The sequence below is a fragment of the Eptatretus burgeri genome, chromosome 13 (assembly GCF_056783735.1).
Source record: "Eptatretus burgeri isolate ZD-2024b chromosome 13, Ebu_testis_v1, whole genome shotgun sequence".
Lineage (NCBI taxonomy): Eukaryota > Metazoa > Chordata > Myxini > Myxiniformes > Myxinidae > Eptatretus > Eptatretus burgeri.
The window spans coordinates 77174866-77200401 of record NC_140973.1 but is presented as its reverse complement, the minus strand read 5'-3'; the positions used below and the strand labels follow the sequence as shown (position 1 = coordinate 77200401).

The window sequence follows — 25536 nt, the reverse complement described above, 5'->3', positions numbered from 1 at the left end:
AGTTGAACTAATAAATGACCAAAACATGTAACTGAGCATTGCTTACTCATCAACACAAATTAATGTTTTACAGATACACGTTTTCATTAACATGACAAACCATGAAATACTGGTGGTTAAAAATGGATCGGTGAACAGTACATCCAAAGATGCAGCACTCCGTAAAGTGCTTTGGGCAAAGAAAAAAAAGGAAAATAAAGACACAACGGGCAAGGCTCATCTCCAACAACGGTCTGGTGGGGGTACCACACTCACATGACATCAAACAAGGGAAAAAAATAAAATAAAACGTCATAGCCCCCGTGGTTTTATTAATTTTGCTGTTCGGAGTTTAAGGGCTAGCTCATATTTACAAGATTTATGTGTATGCGCAACTGACTTGAGTGGTCATGTGACGTGGAAGTTTGCGGACAATTTGGCAAGATCGCGCAAGTCGCAAATTGTCCGCCAGTCGGCAATGTTGGATCTGATGTCGAAAAAAAAACATGAAGTGCAGATGTAAGGCATGTACTGTGCTTGTGCCAAGGCTGAACAAGATCAGTAAATGTACAGGGTGTTCCAAAATATATGCGGACAACTTTGGTTGTTGAGACATTTAGAACCACAAATGATGCAACGATACCGTTTGGTTTATTTGAGACAGAAACTCAAAAAGTTTTGAGCGTACCATCAATACACTTCCATGTGAGCTCTGTTTGTCATGCGCAGGACATCGACGTGGTACTCGAGTTCTTGCCATGTTTGGCTCAGCATGTTTGTGTCCAGTGTGCATGCAGCTGTGTTCCGAGAATGAGGATCCTGCCGGTTTGCCACCTTGGTGTTGTGGACAACATCTTTGACAAACCCCCACAGAAGAAAATCAAGGGGGGGTGATGTCTGGTGATCATGGGGGGGGCAGGCGGTTGGTTGGTCTCAGCCAATCCAGCCACCTGGAAATTTTTCATTCAGGATGGCTCGAATGACAAAGGCCCAATGAGGGGGGGGGGCACCGTCCCGTTGAAAAATGATATCAGGTTGCAGGTCTTCAATCTGTGGGAAGGTGAATTCTTCCAACATGTTCATGTAAATTGTTGAGGTCACTGTGTCCTCCGCAAAGAAAAATGGACCCACAAAGCAGTCATGGAGAAGGTCACACCACACCTTGACCTTTGTACCGTCGCATACGTGTTCAATGACCACATGGGGGTTTTCAGAGCCCCAGATCCTCACATTGTATCGGTTTACCTTTCCCGATACATGAAAGCAAGCTTCGTCTGTGAACATTGAACATGACCTTTTTCAGGTAATCTTCGTCATCCTCTATGCGACTGAGCATTTCCAAGGCAAATGCCTTGTGTTTGGGTCCATCATCTGGTCTGAGTTCCTGCAGAATCCGCACCTTATTGGCATAAAGCTTCAGTCTTTTATTAATAATCCTGTGTCCAGTGGTGGTTGGTAGTCCCAATTCTCTGGATGCACGACAAATTGATTTTCTGGTACTTCGTTGAAATGATTCACGCACTTGTTCAACGTCTGCTGTACTTGTGCTTGGTCCACCGGTACTTTTCTGTTTCTGACAAATTCCTGTCTCCGTAAACCTCTTGAACCACTTTCTGATACGAGTCTGTGATGGCGGATTCCTTCCATACCTTGTACGGAAATTATGCTGAACTTGCTTGTCGGATCTCGTATTGATGAACCATTTGACGCTCTGAGCTTTCTCCTGTGGCAACACCGTTTTCTTTAACATAAAACCACCAAACCTGAAAATAAAGAAAACTTTATGAGCTACTGTATCATAGAAAACAAAGGGTATCGTATCATTTGTGGTACTAAATATATTAACAACCAAGGTTGTCCGGGTCTTTTTTAGAACACCCTGTATGTCCGAGAAATGGTTGAACACATGTTCAACATGGACCTTTTTACAACTAAAATGGCCACCAGTCGGACATCTTTGATCAAATCGCAAAACAAATGGATGTGCTTATGTCTACCATGTTTTGTATTTGTGCCAAGTTTGAACAAAATCGGTCCATACATGTCCGAAATATGGCTGCGGAGGCACGGACGGACAAGACCCAATTCACAAGCCCCCATTTCGGACACAGTCCTACAGGGGCTAATAATGGTTCAAAAGTTGTGTGTAAACCGATATGGCAATGGAAGACACACGAGCAGTTTCAAATGGTTTTGACAAACAAGCTGTTTCGAATAGAGCACCTCACCACCATTCGAGCATTTATATTGCATCAAATGTGGCAACACAACGACGTTTCAACTCCCCAACCACATTAACTTCATTCAACTCACCACGACCCACCACTTTCATGCACCTCTGGACCATCATCTCGCCTCACCCACTGACACCTTTGGCTCACGATCGGACCCCAGCCCAGCACCGTTACAAATCGAGGCTTTTACACCCAGGCGCAAGTGTGCACTTGCCGCTCCTTCACGTTTCTCGAACAGCGGTGATCGTCCTAATATACAGCAAACCATCTGCGCCCTTCCCAGGAGTTTGAGAGGCAGATGGGGACTACTGCACGTCGGCCCCATGTTAAGTCAGGAGCTGACCTGCGTGGCACATTCGGAGGCCAAATGGGGACGGATCCAGTGCGATGGCCTCGCGGGAAGGATGTCGTCATCTCAGAACGCATATAGACCAATGTTCATGCCACGCTCGGAGAAAAGAGGACGGCACATGACCCATGCTCCCAGAGACCACTCACACAAGGGGCAGGGATTCTCCCTTGATCCCTCCAAACTCCACCTGCCTTCCCCCACCACCCGTCGTGTCCTTAAATATGCACTTTGGTTGTGGGGCCACTAGAGTTCTTTTAAGAGTCTTAAAGGAGTTCACATTTCTGAGAGTTCTGCTGAAGTTCTGTGTCTTCAGCTTGGATTTCGAGTGAATTATCTGGAGCGAAAACTAGTGGTGGTTGGAACAGAATGGCGTGCCCTGATCTTTAGTGGCCCTGATCTTTAGTGCTGACAAAGTGGCCCAGCAGTACAGATGCAGTATTGAGCGAGAGGCAAAATCAGCAATAACAATTGATGGGTAGTACTCATTCTCGCACGTTCTTTCTCTCTTTTCTGACTTGTCTACTGTGACGCATAAAAGTTATCAGCGAGGACAAGACCCAAAGAACCGCTCTTTTTTTAGAGCCACCACTGTCTTGCATCCTGTCTTTCTCGAAAAATTGACAATTATAGAAATTCGGCCTATGTTGACCTTTTGGCCTATATTGACATCAAAAATAATTGGGAGTTGAATTAAATGACCAAATGTTCAAATCCTCTTCAAATTTCAAGTCAATCGGATGAAAATTGATAATTTTAGAAAATTGGCCAATGTTGACCTTCGACCTATGTTGACCTCAAAAGAATGACTGCTATATCACATGGTCATGTAACATGTGGTAAAGTTTCAAGTTCCTCCGCTGAAGGGTTTTTTGATGTTTGCTCTTAACAAAATGCAGACATGACGTACATCGTACGCCATACATATGTACGCTCCCATTAGCTTAACCCTGTTTTTCGCTTCCTGAGTGCAGGGTAATAAATCCCTCATCTTCACTGTGCCACTTGCTTTTCCTCATGCTTCTTTGTAAATAAACCAATGTTAATTCAGTTCAACCTGCTCGTAGCATCCTTTCCTCCATTGGTCCAGCACACTCCGCATTATTTTTAGCCAAGAAGTTGTACCCTACGTGATTTGATCCCATTAGCCAGCGTACACTCAATGTATCGCTCGGCAGTAATCCATGTGTGCGCTGAGGGCACGAAACTCGTTAATCTAGTCTGTTCCCAGGTAAACGATGTTAGACGGTTAACCCTGTTCGAGTTTACAAAGTTAATTGACGTTCATCGTTGCTGAGCAACCTGCCGGGCCATGGAGTTTTCCGTGGCACATCAGCCTACAGGGCCGGGAATTCGGAAAGAACCCAAGTGCTTCCCCCTCCTGGCAAACCTCGAACTCAGTGTCCATAACGTTAATATAAACAAGGTAGTATAAACATCAAGGTAAATGTCGTGAATGCAAAGCTGACCATCATTAAAATTAGGAATTTGAACGGCTGGTTGCATCATTAATGAGGAATTATGACAGTGAGATAATGCCCCTGTAGACGATGGTGAGAATTTAGTATTTGGTTAAGGTGCCAGCACACAATGGGCACAATGCCTACTTTCTGTGACTTGAGGTCTTCCAGCCGAGAAAGGATGAATTTAAACATATTTTGGTGAAATTGAATTGCTCGGATGGATAGGGTTAAAACATACATAACTCACAAGCCTGAACCAAAATTTAATAAGCTTGTTCTGGTCACCGACCCAACTCATCCACAAAATTTCGTCCGAATCCGTCCATAACTTTTTCAGGTTTCATGCTATATATCATTTTGGCCCCGATCTATCATTGGTGAAGAATCACTTTGAAAACAAGAAGGACCCTCAGTGGAGCACATACCTCTGCCACAAAATGCCTGATCCAGTGGAACATATCAGGGCCAATACGTTTTTGAGATATCATGTCATATATCGTGTTTGGTCCTTTCACTAAATAGTGAAGAATCACTGAGAAAAGTCTTTTTTAAACTCTCGTATCCAGATCTGGATTTGGATCTTCCCCAAAATCCAATCATTTCGTCCTCGTCACACACCAAACCTGTCCACCACATTTCGTTTGAATCCGTATCCGTCCATACCTTTTTGAGATATCCTGCTACCAGACAGACAGACAAACAAAAAAGACAGACAGACAGGGGTGAAAACCTAACCTCTGTCCACCTTACACAAGGAAACACAAGGAAATTAGACACAAGTGGAGGCCATTCAGCCCATCATGACTGCACCGCAACAACACCACACCAAATCATCCATACAAGATCCAAACAAGAAAATGCAAAATGTTTTTGTTTTTTTCAAAATTAAGAGTTTTTTGTGTGGATTTTTTGTATTTGTATTTTTTTCCCCATGGGAGGGGGCATGTGGGCTTGGTTAAAACACACAATATCAACCACACAACACCCCTTGACGAGACCCCCACCAACAGCACTCCGTACACATGCACACAATCACCCATCAATGAAATCAAACTACCTGAAAATCCTGTCAACATCCCCATACCCCTCTATCTCCATAACTACCAGGTACCTATCTCATTCTAATTTAAACTTATCTCCTGTTTCTGCTGCCACTGCCTTTCCAGGGAGACCATTCCATGCATTAACTACTCTCTGAGTAAAGGTCCCCTGTCTCACTACCATCTTTACTCTCCTCTTCTTTACTCTCAGGCTATAGCCCCTCGTCCTATCACCGTCCACTCTGTTGAATAATTCTTCTTCACTTATATTACTTTACCTTTCATCATCTTAAACATCTCCATCATATCTCCTCGTAACCACCTCCTTTCTAGTGAATAAAGCCCCGTCTCCTTCAGCCGCTCCTCATAGCTGAGTCTACCTTGGCCAGGAATCAATCTAGTAGCCCTGTGCTGAACCCTCTCTCTGGAATCTATATCCTTCCTGAGTTGTGGTGTCCAAAATTGCACACAATATTCTAGATGTGGCCCTCACTAAATTCCTGTACAATGTTAACACCTCTTTTGATTTATAATTGATCCCCCTCCAAATACAACCTAAAACCAAATTTGCTTTACCTATAACTGCCTGGCACTGCGCTGCCTGCTTACCTCCTTATCTGTTACCACCCCCAGATCCTTCTCCTGTGTGACACGCTCCATTATTACCCCTTACATCCTGTAATCTCTATTTTCATTGTTCTTTCCCATCCCCAACACCTTACACTTGCTCAGGTTAAACTCCATCTGCCAACATTTTACCCAATCCATACAAGTATCAATACTTTCCTGTGTCCGATCACCACCCCCTCTACGATCCACCTCACCTCCAAGCTTTGTGTCATCAGCAAATTTGGAAAGCTTACTCTTTACCCCATTATCCAAATCATTGATGTAAATCATGAATAGTAATGTTCCGAGTACTGATCCCTGAGGTACCCCAATACTTACATCCTCCCAGCAAGACATCCTCCCACTCACAGCCACTCTTTGCTTCTCATCACTAAGCCAGTTTGCAATCCAATTAGCTACCTGAGCAGCCACCTCACCTTGGCTAACAACCTCCGATATGGTACCTTATCAAATACCTTCTTAAAATCTAGATATACCATGTCCACTGTCATTCCCTCATCCACCCAATCAGATACTGCTTCATAGAACTCTAAAAGATTTGTTAAACAGGAACTACCTTTAGGTAAACCCATGCTTTGGTGGTGGAGATAATAACTAATAACAAGTCAACTGTTGATTTGTGTACAAATATTAAATTTTCAGCAAATACAAGTGAGTGAGTTTCCAAGCGGAAGTGTTGATGGTTGGTGTGTGATGCTCACCTGTGAACGTGCACCGCTGCTCTCCTGAAGCAACGTGCGTGACATGGAGCAACTCACGGGGAACACGTGAAAGAACGAACTGCACACATTGGCCATACCCATCGCAAAAAGTTCCTGCCATGGGAGACATAGTGGTGATGGTGCGGTGGGGGAGCAGCGAGCAACGAGTCTGCATCTTTATAACTCTGACCTCTCACACTGTGTATATTTATTGAACTCAATTACCATTATAAACGTACAATTCCCACAGACCTGAATGGATGAAGAGAAACTAAACTTTCATTTCAAGGACTGAGAATTGCATTTTAACATTTTCGAATTTTTACCCCCCCCCCCCCCCCCCACTGCAGCTTGGTGTTGGCTTAGCGGTTAGGGTGGTGGCTTGGGATCCTAGAGCCCTGAGTTCGAGCCTCGTTGGCCACTGAATTCATACCAGGGGGTTGACTCAGCTTGTCATTCTGAGGTCGGCAAAATGAGCACCAGTGTGTACTGGTGGAGGGGCACTGCATCAATGGCATAGCCGCGCCCCTAACCAATGATGCAACCAGCAGCTAAAAAAGGCAGTACACGATGGGAACCTCCCCCACTACAGGTGCACGGAGATTATGTTTTCACGACTTCACCCCTTTCTGTCTGTTTGTTTGTTTGTTTGTTTGTTTGTTTGTTACTCGCAAAATCGAAGATTTGCAATGATATTGGTCAGTCGATTTTTATCTTGCCAAAACGAAGTTTTTGCAAGATATGTAAGTCAGCTTGTATGTTTTTTTTTATTTTTAATTTTCTTTATATTTTTTTGACTGTAATCACGTATAAAAAATTCTGCAGAGCACAGTTATCATTGGAAATTTTTGTAACTTCGCATATCAGAGGCCTATAGAGGTCCCTTTCAGTGCACAAAATTTTGAAGGTCAAGGTCAAAGGTCAAGGTCACTTTGCGGTAAATCATGGAGGTCGACGAAACCCTTATTTTTTGAGTAATTTTAATCGAATCATCTCCAAACTTTATAGGAATGTAGTATATGGTCTGGCGCTCAGCTGATTAGTTTTTGGTGGCGATTGGCCTTGACCTTCATGGTTAGCGCCTGAGGTCAAACATAGTTGACCCCAAGGTCAAATTTTCAAGTTTTAGGAACCATATCGTGTAGTACCTCAAATTGAACACCTCGATGAGTGCTTTCTAGATATGTCAACCTTGAGACGTTATGACGTCATTTGGTGACGTTATGAGGCAAAATCATATTTTTCATGGTTACTATGTAGAACGATTCTCATCGGAATCTCTCGTAGGCAGATATTCCTCAAGGAGTCGCTCCTGGTGGATAGCAGCTCTGTTCACCTCAGTGTGACCTTAAAGAAGTCACACGTGGTCACCTTTTGGCAAGATACGAGTCACCCTGCGGGTGACATTGGTTTATGTTACTCTGTCTGTTTGTCTGTGTGTGTGTGTGTGTGTGTGTGTGTGTGTGTGTGTGTGTGTGTGTGTGTGTGTGTGTGTGTGTGTGTGTGTGTGTGTGTGTGTGTGTGTGTGTGCGTCAATCACCTACAGGTCACAATTCCAAACCGATCGTCATGATACCTTACCAAGTTGTCGAGGTAGCCTCAACTGAGAAGCCTGTTGATTTTGAGGTCAAAGGTCACCTTGAGGTCAGATTTCTAAAATCGTAATTTTCCATTCGATTGACTTGAAAGTCGAACAGGATTTGCACATTGGGAAACCAACTATTTGAGGTCAAAAGGTTAAGTTAAGGCCAAACTTCTAAAATCATCAATTTTAATCTGAAAAAAAAGAATAAATTTTCATCCGATTGACCTGAGCTTTGATTAAGGTTGTCAATTTTAATCTTAATGAAATGGACAATTTGATGTATCCATGGCAACCTTTGGAGAGGGGGATGGATTTTGCAAGTATCATGCTCTGCGCGACGTCTTTCTCTTGTTCTTGTTACTTGCAAAATCAAGGATTTTTCAAGAAAATTTAGTCGGTCGATTTTATCATTCTGTCTGTTTGTCTATCCGTCTTGTCTATTGCCTACAGGTCGCAATATTAAACCGATCTTCATGAAACTTCACCATATGGTAGAGTTTGTCAATAGCAAGAAGCCTATTTTTTTGAGCTGAAAAGGTCAACATACACCAAAGGTCAACAATTTTTTCACATTTCTAAAATCTTCAATTTTCGTCCGATTGACTAGAAATTTGAAAAGGATTTTCAGATCAGCTTACTGAATTCTACCATCAACTATTTTTGAGGTCAACCTCATTCAAAAGGTAAACATTGGCCAAAGGTCAACAAATTAGGTGGGATTTATAAAATCCTCGATTTTCATCCGATTTTCTTGAAATTTGAAGAGGAGTTGCATATTTGGTCATTTAATTCAACCACCAATTATTATTTTTGAGGTCAACATAGACCAAAAGGTCAACAGAGGCCAAAGGTCAACAACTTAGGTGGGATTTCTAAAATCTTCATTTCTAAAATATCAGGTCACAGAATTCATCCACCAATTGTTTTTGAGGTCTAAGAGGTAAACATAGGTCTAATTTCTGAAATAAATAGATAAGGCCAAAAACTACATCTCGAGCATACATATATATATAAATATGTATATAAACAGTACATATATACATACATATACAGTATATATAAATATGTATATAAACAGTACATATATACATACATATACAGTATATATAAATATGTGTATAAACAGTACATATATACATACATATACAGTATATATAAATATGTGTATAAACGGTACATATATACATACATATACAGTATATATAAATATGTATATAAACAGTACATATATACATACATATACAGTATATATAAATATGTATATAAACAGTACATATATACATACATATACAGTATATATAAGTATGTATATAAACAGTACATATATACATACATATACAGTATATATAAATATGTATATAAACAGTACATATATACATACATATACAGTATATATAAATATGTATATAAACAGTACATATATACATACATATACAGTATATATAAATATGTATATAAACAGTACATATATACATACATATACAGTATATATAAATATGTATATAAACAGTACATATATACATACATATACAGTACATATAAATATGTATATAAACAGTACATATATACATACATATACAGTACATATAAATATGTATATAAACAGTACATATATACATACATATACAGTATATATAAATATGTATATAAACAGTACATATATACATACATATACAGTATATATAAATATGTATATAAACAGTACATATATACATACATATACAGTATATATACATATTTATATAAACAGTACATATATACATACATATACAGTCTATATAAATATGTATATAAACAGTACATATATACATACATATACAGTATATATAAATATGTATATAAACAGTACATATATACATACATATACAGTATATATAAATATGTATATAAACAGTACATATATATATATATACATATACAGTATATATAAATATGTATATAAACAGTACATATATACATACATATACAGTATATATAAATATGTATATAAACAGTACATATATACATACATATACAGTATATATAAATATGTATATAAACAGTACATATATACATACATATACATACATATAAATATGTATATAAACAGTACATATATACATACATATAAATATGTATATAAACAGTACATATATACATACATATACAGTATATATAAATATGTATATAAACAGTACATATATACATACATATACAGTATATATAAATATGTATATAAACTACATATATACATACATATACAGTATATATAAATATGTATATAAACAGTACATATATACATACATATACAGTATATATAAATATGTATATAAACAGTACATATATACATACATATACAGTATATATCATGATGTCTCAAAAAGTTGTGGATGAGTTATGACACAACTTGGATGAGTTGGTTCGGTGACAAGAAGCCGATTAGATTTTGGTTCAGGTCCAAATCCAGATCTGGCCCATCAATGGGATACAAAACCTAAAGTGTTCAGCCTGGCGGTGGTATGCGCTCGAACGGGCGCCGTTCTAGTTAATTATATATCAGTCCGTACATGAAGAATGTACACTTAAGCATCAAATGTAACTTCAGTGAATTTCCCACGTCATTTCTGTGAAAGTGACCATAAATTGCTTTTTGGAGTGACTGATTGGCTGTGAAAAGAATGTGACATTTCACAGCCAATCAGAGGAACTCCTCAAAGCAATGCAGGGCTATCAAGAAGTTGGTGTTTGCTGCCTCCTCGGGTTCGCTCGTACTTCATTTAGGACCTTTGAGTTTTTTAAGTGTATATTTCAACCTTGTACCATGCACCATTGGATCTTCAATACACTGGTTCTAATTTACACCAGAGGCACAGTTCATTAGAAAACTCAAAGTGTGAAAGCAAATATACCTGCATGCCATCGACAGCATAGCCGTGCTTCTGTGCAAACATCTTTCCAAGGGAGACGACCACCGAGTATCCGACCACGGCAATGGCAAATGCATCGGCAAGAGTGCAGGCCGAAGGACATATGTGCGGTACGGTAGGGAGAGCGAGACTGAGTGGCAACGAGAAAGAAGGCAAGAGAGGAGAAAGTGACAGAGCAATGGAGGTGAGGAGCAGGAAACGATAAACAGTTACAAAATGTGATGGGATATACAACCATCATAGACCAACATGAACATACAAGGAGAGGACAATAGGAAGGGAAGAACACACAGGAGAATGTTACTGAGACGGTGGTTCAAAAAAGCCACATCAAAAATTTTAAAAATCTAATTCAATAATAACTTGGATAAAAAACCTCTTCCCTCCAGCCTCATTCTTTTACGTCTTCAGTCACTATATAATACAACAATAATAAAAAGAAAGACTTCTTCAGGTGTGAGTAAGGATGATGAGTGGAATTTACCCCATGGGAATTGTTCCCACAACCTGTACACCATGGGAATGCTCCAGGTCGAGTGCTGCAGAGGCACCTGTTGCTGCAACCACCTTTCGAGAAGAACAGCAAACACAGCGATAGGATGGACATGTGCATTCGAGAACATGGTGAAAATAACTTATTTTATCTTTTTAGCAGAAGTTGAAAAACAAAGCTCGTACCACAATGAGTTCCGTGGGGAAAGGTAACGACCTCAACGGTGGTAAATGAAGCAGGTGTTTGCCAGCAAGAAGAAAAATCACACAAGCGAAACTGAGGGTCATGGTCACAGCACTGGCCTCTCGCACTCGAGAGCCGGCCTCTCGCAGGGTCTGTGCAGTCGGACCGTGTTCACACGTCCATCGTGAGGGACGCCGTTCTCCGTTTTCACATGAACACTCTTTAACTGCACATGTGATTACATCTTCAAGATGCATCCTCAGATTTATTATCACAAGATCTGCCATCTCCCCCAAGTTAATTTATCTCACAGAGATACAAATCTTGTCTGTTCAAACGGAATGACTGCGCACATGACATACATATTTTGTTGATCGTACAGTCAAATGGAACGACTATAATGATAGTGTTGTGGAAATGACTTATAGGGGTTAATAATGGATAGATTAGAATAGTTGTTTCCCTTAGTTCATGTTTTAGCGCAAGTGTGAGTTAAAATGAACTGTAATATGAATATGCATCGATAATGGTTTGTGATAGCAGGTCATCACCACTCACAATGTTTGTGTCTAAAACCACTTTTCCCTAAACTCCCTTTTATTGCTTAATCTCCTGTAAATGTCCTTTATATACTGTTTAGAAATAGCGGCCTTGCAGGCCACCCGGCGCACGAGTTCAGGCGCGCTCTTGCCAGGTCTCGAACATTCGGGACGGAGCGAGAGGTTTCGGGGGTGGAGCTTTGGCTTGAGTGATGTCTGAACAGCCAATGAGCGTAGAGTGGGCAGGGCGAGGTGAAATCACGGGGTGGAGCCTAAACCGAGCTAACGAGAAGGGCACTCGGTAGAGCGCATACCTCCGCCCTGTAAAGCCTGATCCACAAGAATGCATCGCGTCCAACACATTTTTGAAATATCATGCTTGCACATCGTTTTTGAGCCCCATCTCTCAATGGTGAAGAATCACTGAAAAAATTATCGGCTCCGGATTCGGATCTTCACTGAAATCAAATAAATTTGTTGTGGTCACACACAAACACACACACACACACACACACACACACACACACACACACACACACACACACACACACACACACACACACACACACACACACACACACACACACACACACACACACACACACACTGTTCACCAAGTTTCATTCAAATCCGTCCGCAACTTTTTGAGATATTGTACTATATATTAGTTTAGCCCTATCTCTCAATGGTGAAGAATCAGTTAAAAAATTCGAGTAGTCGGATCCGGATCCGGATCTTCACCAAAATCTAACAAGTTCGTCCTTGTTACGCAACGAACCTGTCCATAAAATTTCATCCAGATCCATCTGCAGCTTTTTGGGAAATCCTGGACACAAACAAACACAGACAGACAGACAGACAGACAGACAGACAGACAGACAGAAAGGGGTGAAAACATAACCTCTTCCGTCTTCGGTGGTAGAGGTAATAAAAGAGCTGGTAGAGAGTACAGTTAAGTTTGGGTCAGCCTGGAGTTGAGTTCAATCAAATCTGGAGTTTTAAAAATGTTTTTTAAATTTTATTTTGTGTATACAATGTTGAAGGTCGTATGAGAACTAACACACAGAACGTACAACAAGGGGAGCAGGAGACAAGGGGGGCAAGAGAGGGGAAGGACAAATCATTGGGGAACAGAGACATGAGGAGATCTGTGGAAGGTAGAGGGATTGTATGGGGAATATGGGGAATAGAAGATGGACATTACAGGGACTTTCAGGTCCTTGCACGACATGGACTTTACGTAAGGAAAGCAGGGAATTTGAAGGAGGTGGGTTTGGGGTGGATTAACAGGGGTAGAAAAGATTGTGGCTTTGGATGGGGGAAGATAAGAGGTGGTGGTGAACAGCTGTTTTGAAGACCTGGAGGGAAGAGTGGGGTTGAAGGGAGTGGGGGAGTTTGTTCCAAAGGCGGGGAAAAAGAGGAATGAAAGAGTGAAGGTGAGCAGTGATTCTTAATTTTGGTAGTTTTACCAGAAGGGGGTTGCTGGTGGACCTTGAGCACCCTGTGGAAATATCGGGGGGACAAATCGCAGACAGCAGGGTGGACGAGACCGGAGAGGAGACGGGAGAAGACAGACAAGAAGACCACTGACCTTCCTGCGGTGAGAGAGTGAGAGGCCCAAAGACTCAGCCTCATCGCAGGAGATACCAATTATCATAAATGCCTTGGTGTCCACAGCGTGAAGCTGAGAAAGGTGAGAGGCAGGAGCACCAGCCCGGAGGGGAGAGCAGTACTCCATCAGGCTGCGGACGAAAGCTTTGTATGTGGTCAGGAGCTCAGGTGGGCCGAGGAAGGACTTTACACGACGGAGGATTCCCAGTCGGCGACTGGCTTTGGAGGTCAGGTTGGAAATGTGGCTTTACCAGGAACGATCATGGCAGATAGTGAGACCCAGAAGCTTGAATGAAACGATTTCTTCAAGAGGATTGTTGAGAACATAGATTTGGGGGGGGGGGGGTTCCAGATGGTCCATTTGGGGGGGGGAGGGTTCCAGATGGTCCATTTGGAGAGACATAGTGAGAGTGTGAGATTTGTCAGGATTGAAAGACATGTTCCACGTGTTGGACCAGTTCGTAATTTTATCCAGATCTGCAGAGAGTGAAGAAGCTGCTGCTTGCTGATCTGAGGGATGACAGATGGAACGGCAGAGGGTGGAGTCATCAGCAAAGAGATAAAGAGGATTTTCCAGAGAGTCGGAGAGATCATTGATGAAAACCAGAAAAAATAACAGAACGCTGCATTGAGGAACTACAGCCTGGACAGGAAGAGGGGATGAGAGAACTCCATTTGGGGCCACACGTTGACTGTGACAGGAGAGGAAGTCTGCGAGCCATGAGTGGAGATGGCCTTGAATACCATAGGAAGAGAGTTTGGTGAGCAGCGCAGGGTGCCAGAGCGTATCGAAATCACACGATATGTCTCGATGGCTCTGATTTCATGTCCGACATTGAGGATCTCCATCCATTGTTGGGAGAGCAGAAGCAGCAAGTCCAGGGTTGAGTGGCGTGGTCTACATCTAAATTGATGGTCAGAAATCAAGCCATTGGAGACGAGGAAGGATTTGATGTTGGAAGCGATAAATGAATTCCATAATCTTGCTGATGATTGGGAGAAGGCCGATTGGTCTCTGGTTGTGGGGATCAGTTTTTGCACCTTTTTTTTTAGGCAGAGTGGTAATGTTTGCTGATTTCCAAGCAGATGGCAGATGACCTTGAGGAAATGAGAGGGTGAATATAACAGAGAGAGGGTGAGCAAGAGCAGAGGAGCAGGTTTTTAGGACACGTGGACTGATGCCGTCTCAACCGGTTGCAGAATCTGAGTCGAGGTTTGACAGCAAGCTCTCCACCTTGTCATAAGAAAAGGACACAGAGTCCAGGGACAGTTGAGTGCGACTGGTTAAGGGGGGTAGAGAAAGCGATGGGTTTGGGACACAAGATTTAGAAGCAAACAGAGTTTAGGCATTCAGCCTTTTCACGTGCAGTGTCAGCTGTGCGACCATTTGAGGTAAGTGTAGGGATGGAGGGGAAACATACACCAGACACAGACTTAACACAAAAGATGTTGTTTTCTGGTTAGTGAACAAATGCAAATGTTATAAGTTGGTGAACGAATTTGGTGAACTAAACTAGCGTGCGAGTTGTTGAGAGGTGTATGTGGGCTTTTTTGGTGTCCATGCCTCAAAGAGTACCTGCAATGCTGCCAGTGGTCCAGTATGTCGTCCGATATGTACGCCAAGTACGTGCTTGAGTTGCGATGCAAACACGTGCACCGCTGCCGCTGTGGTGAACCCACGGACCAGTGGTTCACACAGGTACGCCGACACGAAGCCAAAACGCAGCAACCATAGCACCAGCTGAGGGGATATGGGTGAGAATGGGGCGGGGGAGAGGTGGGGGTTGGGTATGGGGGAGATTGCATTGTCAATTTTTGTCACCACTTGTTGAGGCCTCCATCAATCCCTTCTATCCTAGAATATCCACTTTCACACTATAACTGAAGGTCGTTGTGCCAGGGGTGATGCAAAATGAGGAAATCGCTGTTCAAATGAGAAAATAACATTTGCTTTCTTCTGCAGGTTCATCCTCACCTGACTTCCCCATCCCACCTGAATGAGACCAGTGAGACAGGCCAGTGAGGTGGCCAACCTGACCCGCGCAGCATCCCGAGACTCCACGTCCAGCTCCATGGAGGCATTAGTCCTATTGGAGATCATCAGGAAGAAATCATCTGGCACCTCCCTCTCCAGAACCTCGCCGGTCATCATGCTTAGCACCGCGAATGGGCCTGTGGGGTCAAGGGGGAATTATAAACGTGGACTTTTCATGTGAAGGGTGAGCATCATGAACAACCGGCATAACCTCTTCTCCACAGATATCGTTCTCCAAGATTGAAGCCTATCTTCCTCTTCCCTCCACCTGCATCAACAGCCCTGTTTTGCATTTTTAGTTTTATTCAGGTAGCTTAGCGTTATTTTTCAAGATTACCGTTACATGCTGGATAAAAACGCGAAATTTGGCACGGTGCTCCCTTAGGAGTTATTGATGGAGGTGAGCAGGCAGCACAGTGCCAGTCAGCTATTGGTAAAGCAAATAGGGTTGGGTTGTATTCGGAGGGGGATCAATTATAAATCAAAAGAGGAGGTGTTAACATTGTACAGGAATTTAATGAGGGCCACATCTAGAATATTGTGTACAGTTCTGGTCACCACAACTCAGGAAGGACTTGGATGCCACGGAGAGGGTTCAGCGCAGGGCTACTAGATTGATTCCGGGCCAAGGTAGACTCAGCTATGAGGAGCGGCTGAAGGAGACAGGGCTTTATTCACTCGAAAGGAGATGGTTACGAGGAGATATGATGGAGATGTTTAAGATAATGAAAGGTATCGATAAAATAAGTGAAGATTAATTATTCAACAGAGTAGACAGTGATCGGACCAGGGGCCATAGCCTGAGAGTGAAGAAGAGGAGAGTTAAGACGGTAGTAAGGTAGGGGACCTTTACTGAGAGAGTAGTTAATGCATGGAATGGCCTCCCTGGAAAGGCAGTGGCAGCAGAAACAGGAGATAAGTTTAAATTTTAATTAGATAGGTACCTGGAAGTTATGGAGATGGAGGGGTATAGGGATGTTGGCAGAACTTTTAGGTAGTTTGAGTATGGATGGGTGATTGTGTGCGTGTGTACGGAGTGCTTTCGGTGGGGGTCTCATCAAGGGGTGTTGTTTAAGGTTGTATTCATTGGAGGATCAATAATAAATTGACTTGTGCATGATTGTGGTTGATGTGTGTTTCTCACCCAAGAACCGCTTTCACCCACTCCCCACACCCCCCAAAAAACGAAAAACCATTGAAAAAAAAACTATTAAAAAACACCATTTTGCATTTTTCTTTATATAAATTGGTCTGGTACTTTAGTTTTTTTGAATAAATATATAAATTGGTGTGGTGTTGATGTGGCGCAGGCATGATGGGCATGATTATATGTCAGGTCAGGTCAGATTAGATCTGCGACTTGCTCCAGGTACCATGTAAACCTATACGAAGCTGTTCCACGGTCTGGTTGTCGGCGACTAACCCGTCTCCCCCACCAAGGTTCTTGGCGAGGAGGGTGTTTGGATATGGACATCCAGCAGGATGAAGGACAAAACCTGTCAAACGGCAGAGGAGCTCCTTGTGAGCCAATGGCCATTCATATCTAGTGCCCAACTGTGTCTGCGGACGTCCTCCTGAAGTTGGGTTACTTTTTATTTGGAAGTTGGTGGCAGGATTTGCACTCCGGCCACCGTAAAACCCTTCATTCCACAAAACATTCCAAAAGAACGAGCGAAAAAGAAAACAAAACAAAACCAAAAAACGAGCGTATCATGAGACGAAGGAGCCGTCACTCCTTGGGTGTCATTTCCCTGGTCTCTGTAAATGCTCCGACTGAGGCGAGTGATCTCACCGTGAAGGACGCATTCGATGCCACACTCGAGTCTGTGGTTGATCAGTGGCCCCAGATGAGATACTCTTCTTGGGGAATTTCAATACATCGACTGGAACTGATAGGGATGGTTATGAGGCACTCGTGTCATTGCATGTAGTTCTGTGCTCTGCCTGGAACACAGGCATCATCCCAACGGACTGGAAGAGGGGCCTTGTTGTCCCTCTCTGGAAAGGGAAGGGTGATCGCCAAGACTGCAACAACTACCGAGGGGTGACGCAGCTCTCAGTGCCGGGCAAGGTCTTTGCTCGGATAATTATTGATAGGGTTCGCCACCATCTGCTTGAGCACCAGCACCCAGAGCAGTCAGGCTTAACACCAAAGAGGTCAACGATTGACCGTATCCTTGCTCTTCGGGTCCTCACATCAAGCAGATGAGAGCTCCATCAAGAGCTGCTTGCAGCCTCCGATGATCTCTGCAAAGTGTTTGATTCAGTGAATCGGGATGTCCTCTGGAGGATTCTTGGTCTTCGTGGAGTGCCACCAAAACAGATCACTCTGATGTCTGAACTAGACTCTGGTACTGAGAGTGCTGTGAGATATGTGATACCATTTCCTATTTATTTCCAGTTGTTACTGGAGTTTGTCAGGGGTATGTACTGGCTCCCACACTTTTCATCGCTTGTATGGACTGGATTCTGGGGAGGATGTTGGAGAGATCAAGCTGCGGTGCATCGTTTGGGAATGTCAAGATCTCTGACCTTGATTTCACAGATGATGCAGTCATCTTTGCAGAGACTATGGATATCCTTTTGGGGGCCCTCGAGGTGCTGAATGAGGAGTTGTTGCCACTGGGATTATGGGTTTCCTGGGTCAAAACTGAGATCCAGGCTTTTAATGGCATCTTGGATGCTGCTACCTTGTCTGTACCTGTTTTTGGTGAGGATGTTGAGGTCATGGAGAGAGTCACTCTCCTTGGCGGTGATATTCATGTCTCTGCTGGCTGTGAGCCAGAGGTCAATGGACGTCTCAGTCGGGCCTGGGGAGTCATACATGTACTGGATCATGGGGTGTGGCGCTGCCAGGACCTGTGCAGGAAGATGAAAGTCCGAGTCTTCCGGTCCTTGTTGCTTCCAGTCTTGCTCTTTGGATGTGAGATTTGGACTCTGACCAGGGATCTGAGATGGAGACTTAATTCCTTTGGTACCAGGTCTCTTCGGAGAATCCTTGGCTATCGCTGGCCAGACTTTGTGTCCAACGAGCGGTTGCTGAGAGAGACTCAAATGAGATTTGTTACCTGCATAGTCCGTGAGCATCAGCTGCGGCTGTATGGACATGTGGCTCATTTTCCTGATGCTGATCCTGCTCATTAGATTCTCTCAGCGAGGGAGCCTCGTGAATGGAGGAGGCCAATGGGCCGGCCGTGTTTGCAGCAGGTTGATTAGCATCTCAAGGAGAAGGAGATGGGCCAGGCATCTGCCTTCGGGATGGCCAGATGGAGGCCCCTGGAGTACCAGCAGAAAATGGATGCAGCGACGCATTGCTCCGGCGCATGCTCCCATACCAGACCTGACCTCTTTTCACTCTGTGTGATGAGGACTAATTCATAGCCAAAGTACTGTTGAACTCCAGCTTCGTTTTCCGATTCATGTTCCGATTTGGGTACAAAATATAACAGTCAATTGAAATCAAGTTATTCCTCAATCATAAACTGATATTTGTCGATCGGCAGACGGGCGGACAGACAGAAGTGAACCAATTGCTGAACCCCACTTTTTGCTTCACATGCGCAGCGAGAACCAACATATAAGCTATAACAGCTGTAACTAATATTGCATGCAACTTAATTGCACAATGGCTATTTATGCACAATATAATATTCCGATAGACATGTACTTACGTTTCCAGCTTGTGACCACACAACAAGAAATTGGAACGTTTGGGGAAGCCGAGGAACTGGAACTGCTGCAAGATTTTGCCTCGGAAACACGAGGCTCCAGATACGCATGTGCACAGTGGATCGTGATGGGGGATGGGATATAAAGATTTATTACCCTAACTAAAAAAACCCCCAGTGTCTTCCCACTAAACACAAGGAAGGGATCTGTCTACATATATACTTAACGGCATAACTGACTTTGGGACAACTGTATGTTTGGATGCTTACAGTTCCTAGAATCGTAACACATGAATAACTTAACTACCGTTGGTATTAGGAGTTTGTTTTAAGCAGTTTTTCTATAATATAAAGAAACAATACGAATATTTTCAAACTTTCATGACAACTGTACAATTATAATTACACCTATTTTGGCAAAACAAAAGAGCACCACCTGGCAACTCTGTTGAAATTCACATTATATTACCTTCACGTTCGGTTCTGGTATAACTTCCAACGTTAACAGATCTATATATCTATATCTCTATATCTATATCTATATCTATATCTATATCTATATCTATATCTATATCTATATCTATATATCTATATATCTATATATCTATATATATCTATATATCTATATATCTATATATATCTATATATATATCTATATCTATATATATCTATATCTATATCTATATCTATATCTATATCTATATCTATATCTATATCTATATCTCTCTCTCTCTCTCTCTCTCTCTCTCTCTCTCTCTCTCTCTCTCTCTCTCTCTCTCTCTCTCTCTCTCTCTCTCTCTCTCTCTCTCTCTCTCTCTCTCGTATTTTGAATTTGTCGGCTTAAATATATTATTTTTCAAGATTTCATACATTTTCATTTTATACATTACATGTTATATATTATGATAATGTGAAATTGGAAACTCGCCGCGGACCGGCAGTCGATGACTCGCGTACCGGCACCGGTCTGCATACCACCACTTTCAGTAGCAGTGCTCTACAACACAAAGGAAAAAAAAAAAAAACAGCATCCAATTCTGATGTGAAAATGAGGTACACTCTGGAGCATAAACTTACCTGACCCATCTACATTGGCCCCAATATCCATGGACTGAGCAGAAGAAGGAAACTCGTCCAACAATTATATAATCTGCGTGACAGCATTTCATACAACAAGGTTATGGAGGTTTAAGACGGGGTCACCACTTCTTTGAGTGAGCATTTTGAAGAAGATGGGGTGCTATTCCCTGCTCGTCTCTGGAAAGGCTCGTTCACTATTGGCATCCTCGACAACCGAGGTCACAATCCCAGCTCAACGACTTATCTGGCCTGCTTCTACAGAACTGGAATCAGCCTTTTCCAGTTTCCAACCAGGAACGAGCCTGGTCAGAGCAGACCACCCATCTCCCAGACAATTATGCCTCAGTCCCAGCTGTATCTCTGACGAGCACAGCCATTGCACATCCATAGATGTTTAGATGAGGCCAGAGCTGAGGAAAATAGCTGGGTCAAGCATGCACTGCCATTCATAAATAAGGAACAACTTACCAGTGAAGATGCCAAAGCATGGGTGGCCTATCATGCCTCACTGCAACCCACCAGAGAAGACCCTTCAGCTCTGTGTGCAATATACTTCCTCTATTCTATGAGTAGACTTCCATCCCTGGCAGGCCTATGAAGAGGTAACAGAGACATTCACGTATCTGGCTTGTCACCCCTTTGAGATGCTGAATGTAGACTCTGATGATTTCCCGAAGCTTGAGAGGTGGACTGTCATCCTGTATGACAAAACCAGTCGTTTGAAGTCTGTCAAAGAGACAAGGAAGGAACTCTTCTGCCTGAAGAATCTATCCATGGACAGAATGTCACCCACTTCAATACACCTGACAAGCAGCGTACCAAGCGAGAATCTGGACAAACAGCACACAGTTTGTCCAGATTCAAAACAGAATTTGCCTGGGCTAAGGTGTCAGAATCATGGGTGCCAGTTTGGATGACAATTACAGAGGTCTCCAGAGGCATGGAGCTGATCAAATGCTCCTGCAAAGGAGACTGCTCCAAGTGCAAATGCGACAAAGCCAGTCTTGACTGCTCACCACTTTGCAATTGCAAATGTAATTCATACAGCCAAACCAAACACTGAGAACATAGCATGTGTGACATCACAGAGACAACGAGGACACCAAATGTGTTTTGAATTGCAGTACCCAGAGAAAAATAAGAACTGTTAACATTTGATGGCATAACAAACAGGGTGTACCAATAAACAGCAAGCTAAAATGGGTGGTCTTTGGGATAAATGCAGTTGCACATGTTCAAAGTGTTTCAGTCATATTTTTATGTCCAAAAGCAGACTCAGTGATCCCCCCCCCCTCCAAAAAAAAAGTCATTTTGGAAACTACATATGTGGCCTTCTTATGGCTTCTATAACCTGAAATACGTGATGTATGATCATTGACGTCGTCCATGTTGGATTTTAGTGTGTCACGTAAAATCCCGAAAAAAAATTAGCAGGGCTCCAAGGCTAAAATTGTTGAATATGCCCAAAGGAAGCATCATGCCAAATTTGGTACTTTATCTGCTCTAATGGTAAATTCATTAAACCACCTGACTATTTGGGATTTGAGCCATGAGTAACGTGCGTTAGTGACACAGACAGACATGAGGAGCGGCTGAGGGGATATGAGGAGGATAAGGAAGATGACGGATATGAGGAATACGTCTCGGGATAGGAGGCGGAAAAAGGCGACAAGCGAGTTGGTCATGTGATGAGATAAATAGGATGAGAAATAGCATAAGGACAGTAAGAAGAGGGAGACGAGCGAGGAGAGGAAGGAGAGTTACGAGAGACATGGGGAGATAAGAGGGACATGAGAGTGAAGAGATGAAGTAAGCAAGGAGAGGGAAAAATACACTCGACTATAGGCAGAAAGAGGTGAGTGCATGTATGTGCACCTCACCCACAGAGATGTGTCTTGATGTCCCAAAGAAGAAATACACCAGGGCCGGGTAGAAAGCCGAGTACAGTCCGTACACGGGGGGCAAGGCAGCAAGGAGTGCATACGCCATTCCTGTGGCATGAAGTGAGGACAGTTAACGCAGTTTGTGAGTTCCTTAGACCAAATTAAATAGTGCACACACATTAATTACATCGACAGTAACTGCATAAGGTAAGATGGTTGATCACACCGGCACCAAGTTGGCGGGCTCTCTTTTATATAAGTTTATATCTCCTCCTGCCCTCTCCTACCTCTTTCCCCCCATAAGCCACTCCGGGTCACACTTATTCAATCCTCAAGAAACCCTCATCTACTCATCCTCACAAAGCACATTCTTTCGTCCCCTTCTTCTCCCGATTTCCAGTGTGTTGTCATCATCCTCATTTCAGTCTTCCAAATGTGCTGCCCATCATGACCTCATGCATCTACATCCATGATCTCTTCTACGCACACTGATTCTTTCCCATTCTCTTTTTCTCCAGCCATTTCTCCTTATTGACTCATATATTGAAGCAGATACCCTCCTCCCCCATTCCCTTTGGTAATTTGTGAACATGCTGCCAATTGTCTTTCAGCTCCTCTGTGAGCCCAGGTCCTTAGATAAAAAGCAGCCTCCTTAAAGGGAACTATAAATTCCTTTTTGCAGGGAATTGTATGGATTTGTTTGCTTGTATCTTTATTATTATTTGTGATTTCAAAGTTGTAAAATGCCAGTCATTCTCTGCCTCCTCTTCTGCCATCACTCCTTCCTCCCAAACAAATTGTAGATAGCTGTTTCACCATATGAAGTGATACTGATACTGCACTTTATTTATGCTGTTGCCGTTTCAAATCTGCTCTTCAAAATCCCAAAACTACAAAGCAGAGCTCTCACCCTGTGGGACAAGCATAACTCCAACGATCAACCCAGCCGCTAGATCTCGTGGGAGACTGGACCGAGGTCTATATCGTGGCAACCAGTGAAGGGCTGGGATACACCTGGTTATGGCACGACAACATGCTCTTCCACATGTCCTGCAGGCAGCAATGCATGTACATTAATCATTCAAATACATGGGTTCATGTTTTTATGCACAGCATGTGACATATACACCATATGTATGTATATTCCTGCATCTGAATCCATATACAGTACAACGTTTTGAAACATTGTGCAATATATCATTTTGGGCCTATCTTTGAATTGTGGAGAATTACTTTCAAAAAAAAAAAACTCTTGGATCTGGATCCAGATCTTCACCAAAATCTTATCTATTCTTCCTTGTCACACACCCAATGTGTCCACCAAATTTCATCCAAATCTCTGTGACATATCCTGCTCACAGACAGACAGACAGACAGACAGACAGACAAACAAGACAGACAGACAGGAGTGAAAATGTTCCTCCATAAACCTTCAATTGTTAACAAATCCAAATTTAAACAATTTTGAAATCAGCATAATTTGTTGATTTGACAAGTAGAACAAAATAATCCGTGAAATTAATGAAAAGTTCTCTGAAAATACTCTAGTTCTCCCAGAATAATTCAAATATTAAAGGACCGGACCTATAATCAATTCATTGATTCACAAAAAGAAACACCAACACTCGAATATCATAATGAATTGCAACAGCGAAAAGACAACAAACACTGAAAAAAATGTTGGTGCTTTTAATGAGTTTTTATTTATATTTTTTTAAACGGAAATACAGTTGGTCCTTCACTAGATAGCTCAATTCCACCAAGTCAAGTTGATTTTCACTGTTATTTGAACGACCAGTACTTGAATTATCTATATCTTTATGCCACAACCGATTGGGAAGTTTGATATTGTTTGTTAGTCTAAAAATAGTTAGGCGCCTGGTTTGTATGAGCTGAGAGAGAAAGTAATTAGATCAGTTACTGTGCACATAAGTAAGCCATTATGTTACATCTTCACTTTATCTTTAAACAAAGGCATTTTCCCAAACAAATTGAAAGTCATTAAGGTCATCCTGATTTTTTTAAAGTGGCGTCCAAAATAGAACTGACAAATTACAGGCCCATATCAGTTCTTCCAATATTTTCCAAAATACTGGAGATAATTGTTTATATACGGTTATTCAAATTCCTTGACAAACATAATATTATTTCCCAGTCACAGTTTGGATTCCATAAAGGTTATTCAACATCTTTGGCATCAATTGATCTTTATCAATAGAATAATCGATACATTTGAAACAAATTTTCACGTCATAGATGGGCGTTTTTGTTGACTTATCGAAAGATTTTGACGCTTTAATCATAAAATATTGTTATCCAAGTTATACTATTATGGAATCAGGGTTATCACAAACGAGTGGTTTTATAGATATCTTAGCAACCATTCTCAATATAGGAGCTATAAATCCTCTTTGTCAAAGTTTAAGCAAGTTACCTGCAATGTTTCCCAAAGTTTTTTACTTGGACCATTATAGGTTATTTTGTATGTTAAAAACATTCATAAATCGACTGAATAGCTTTCTTTTATTTTATATACCAACAACACAAATATTTTGTATTGTAATAAAAAAAATTGATTTATTAAATTAATGTTATAGATGAGAATCTCTTAAAAGTATGTGATTGGTTTAAAGCAAATCGGTTGTCTGTTAACTCAAATGAATATAATTATATAGTCTTTCGGAAAAAAATTAAAATGTACTGATTCAACAATCGCAAATGTCCGTATCAATTCAGACTCGATTTTGAGAGTTGAAGAGATCAAGATTCTCGGGGTAAATATCGATTTCAAACTTTCTTGGAAATATCATATTCAGAAAATCGCAAAAAATATTGGCATTATATATAGATTGAATCATTTGCTCTCAAATACACCACATGGATTGCTTTATTGTTCACTTGTACTTACATATCTTTCACACTGTAATTTAGTGTGGCGAAATACATTTCAATCATATCTAAATAAATTGGTAATATTGCAGAAAAAAACATTTGGATCATATCTCGAGAACCTCCAAGTACTTGTACAAACCAATTTCAGAATTTCATCATTTTAAATGTTTTGAAATTGTGTGATGTCGTCACATCACATCAGCAAAGCATTTTCACGTATAAATGCATTAATAGACTACAACTTTCTTCTAAGTTTTGTGATCTT

The 25536-nt window shown here is 41.9% G+C and overlaps 1 protein-coding gene across 6 annotated transcripts in view; it reads right to left on the bottom strand.

Moving 5' to 3' along the window:
* The window catches only part of LOC147014840 (prestin-like), a 108486-nt gene that overhangs the window by 64605 nt on the left and 18345 nt on the right, over positions 1 to 25536 (bottom strand). For 5 of the 6 annotated variants that reach the window (XR_015050922.1, XR_015050923.1, XM_085853213.1 and 2 more), the window contains 8 exons: positions 23290 to 23429; positions 22377 to 22487; positions 15689 to 15885; positions 15290 to 15454; positions 11566 to 11715; positions 11372 to 11454; positions 10870 to 11017; positions 6397 to 6510 (listed from right to left, as the gene is read on the bottom strand). Coding sequence is in view for 4 of the 6 variants with exons in the window: in XM_085853213.1 (XP_085709339.1) it covers positions 6397 to 6510; positions 10870 to 11017; positions 11372 to 11454; positions 11566 to 11715; positions 15290 to 15454; positions 15689 to 15885; positions 22377 to 22487; positions 23290 to 23429 (1108 nt within the window). In the remaining 2 variants the exon portion in view is untranslated. The remainder of the gene's footprint in view (positions 1 to 6396; positions 6511 to 10869; positions 11018 to 11371; positions 11455 to 11565; positions 11716 to 15289; positions 15455 to 15688; positions 15886 to 22376; positions 22488 to 23289; positions 23430 to 25536) is intronic. The other variant, XM_085853211.1, reaches the window with a different exon arrangement.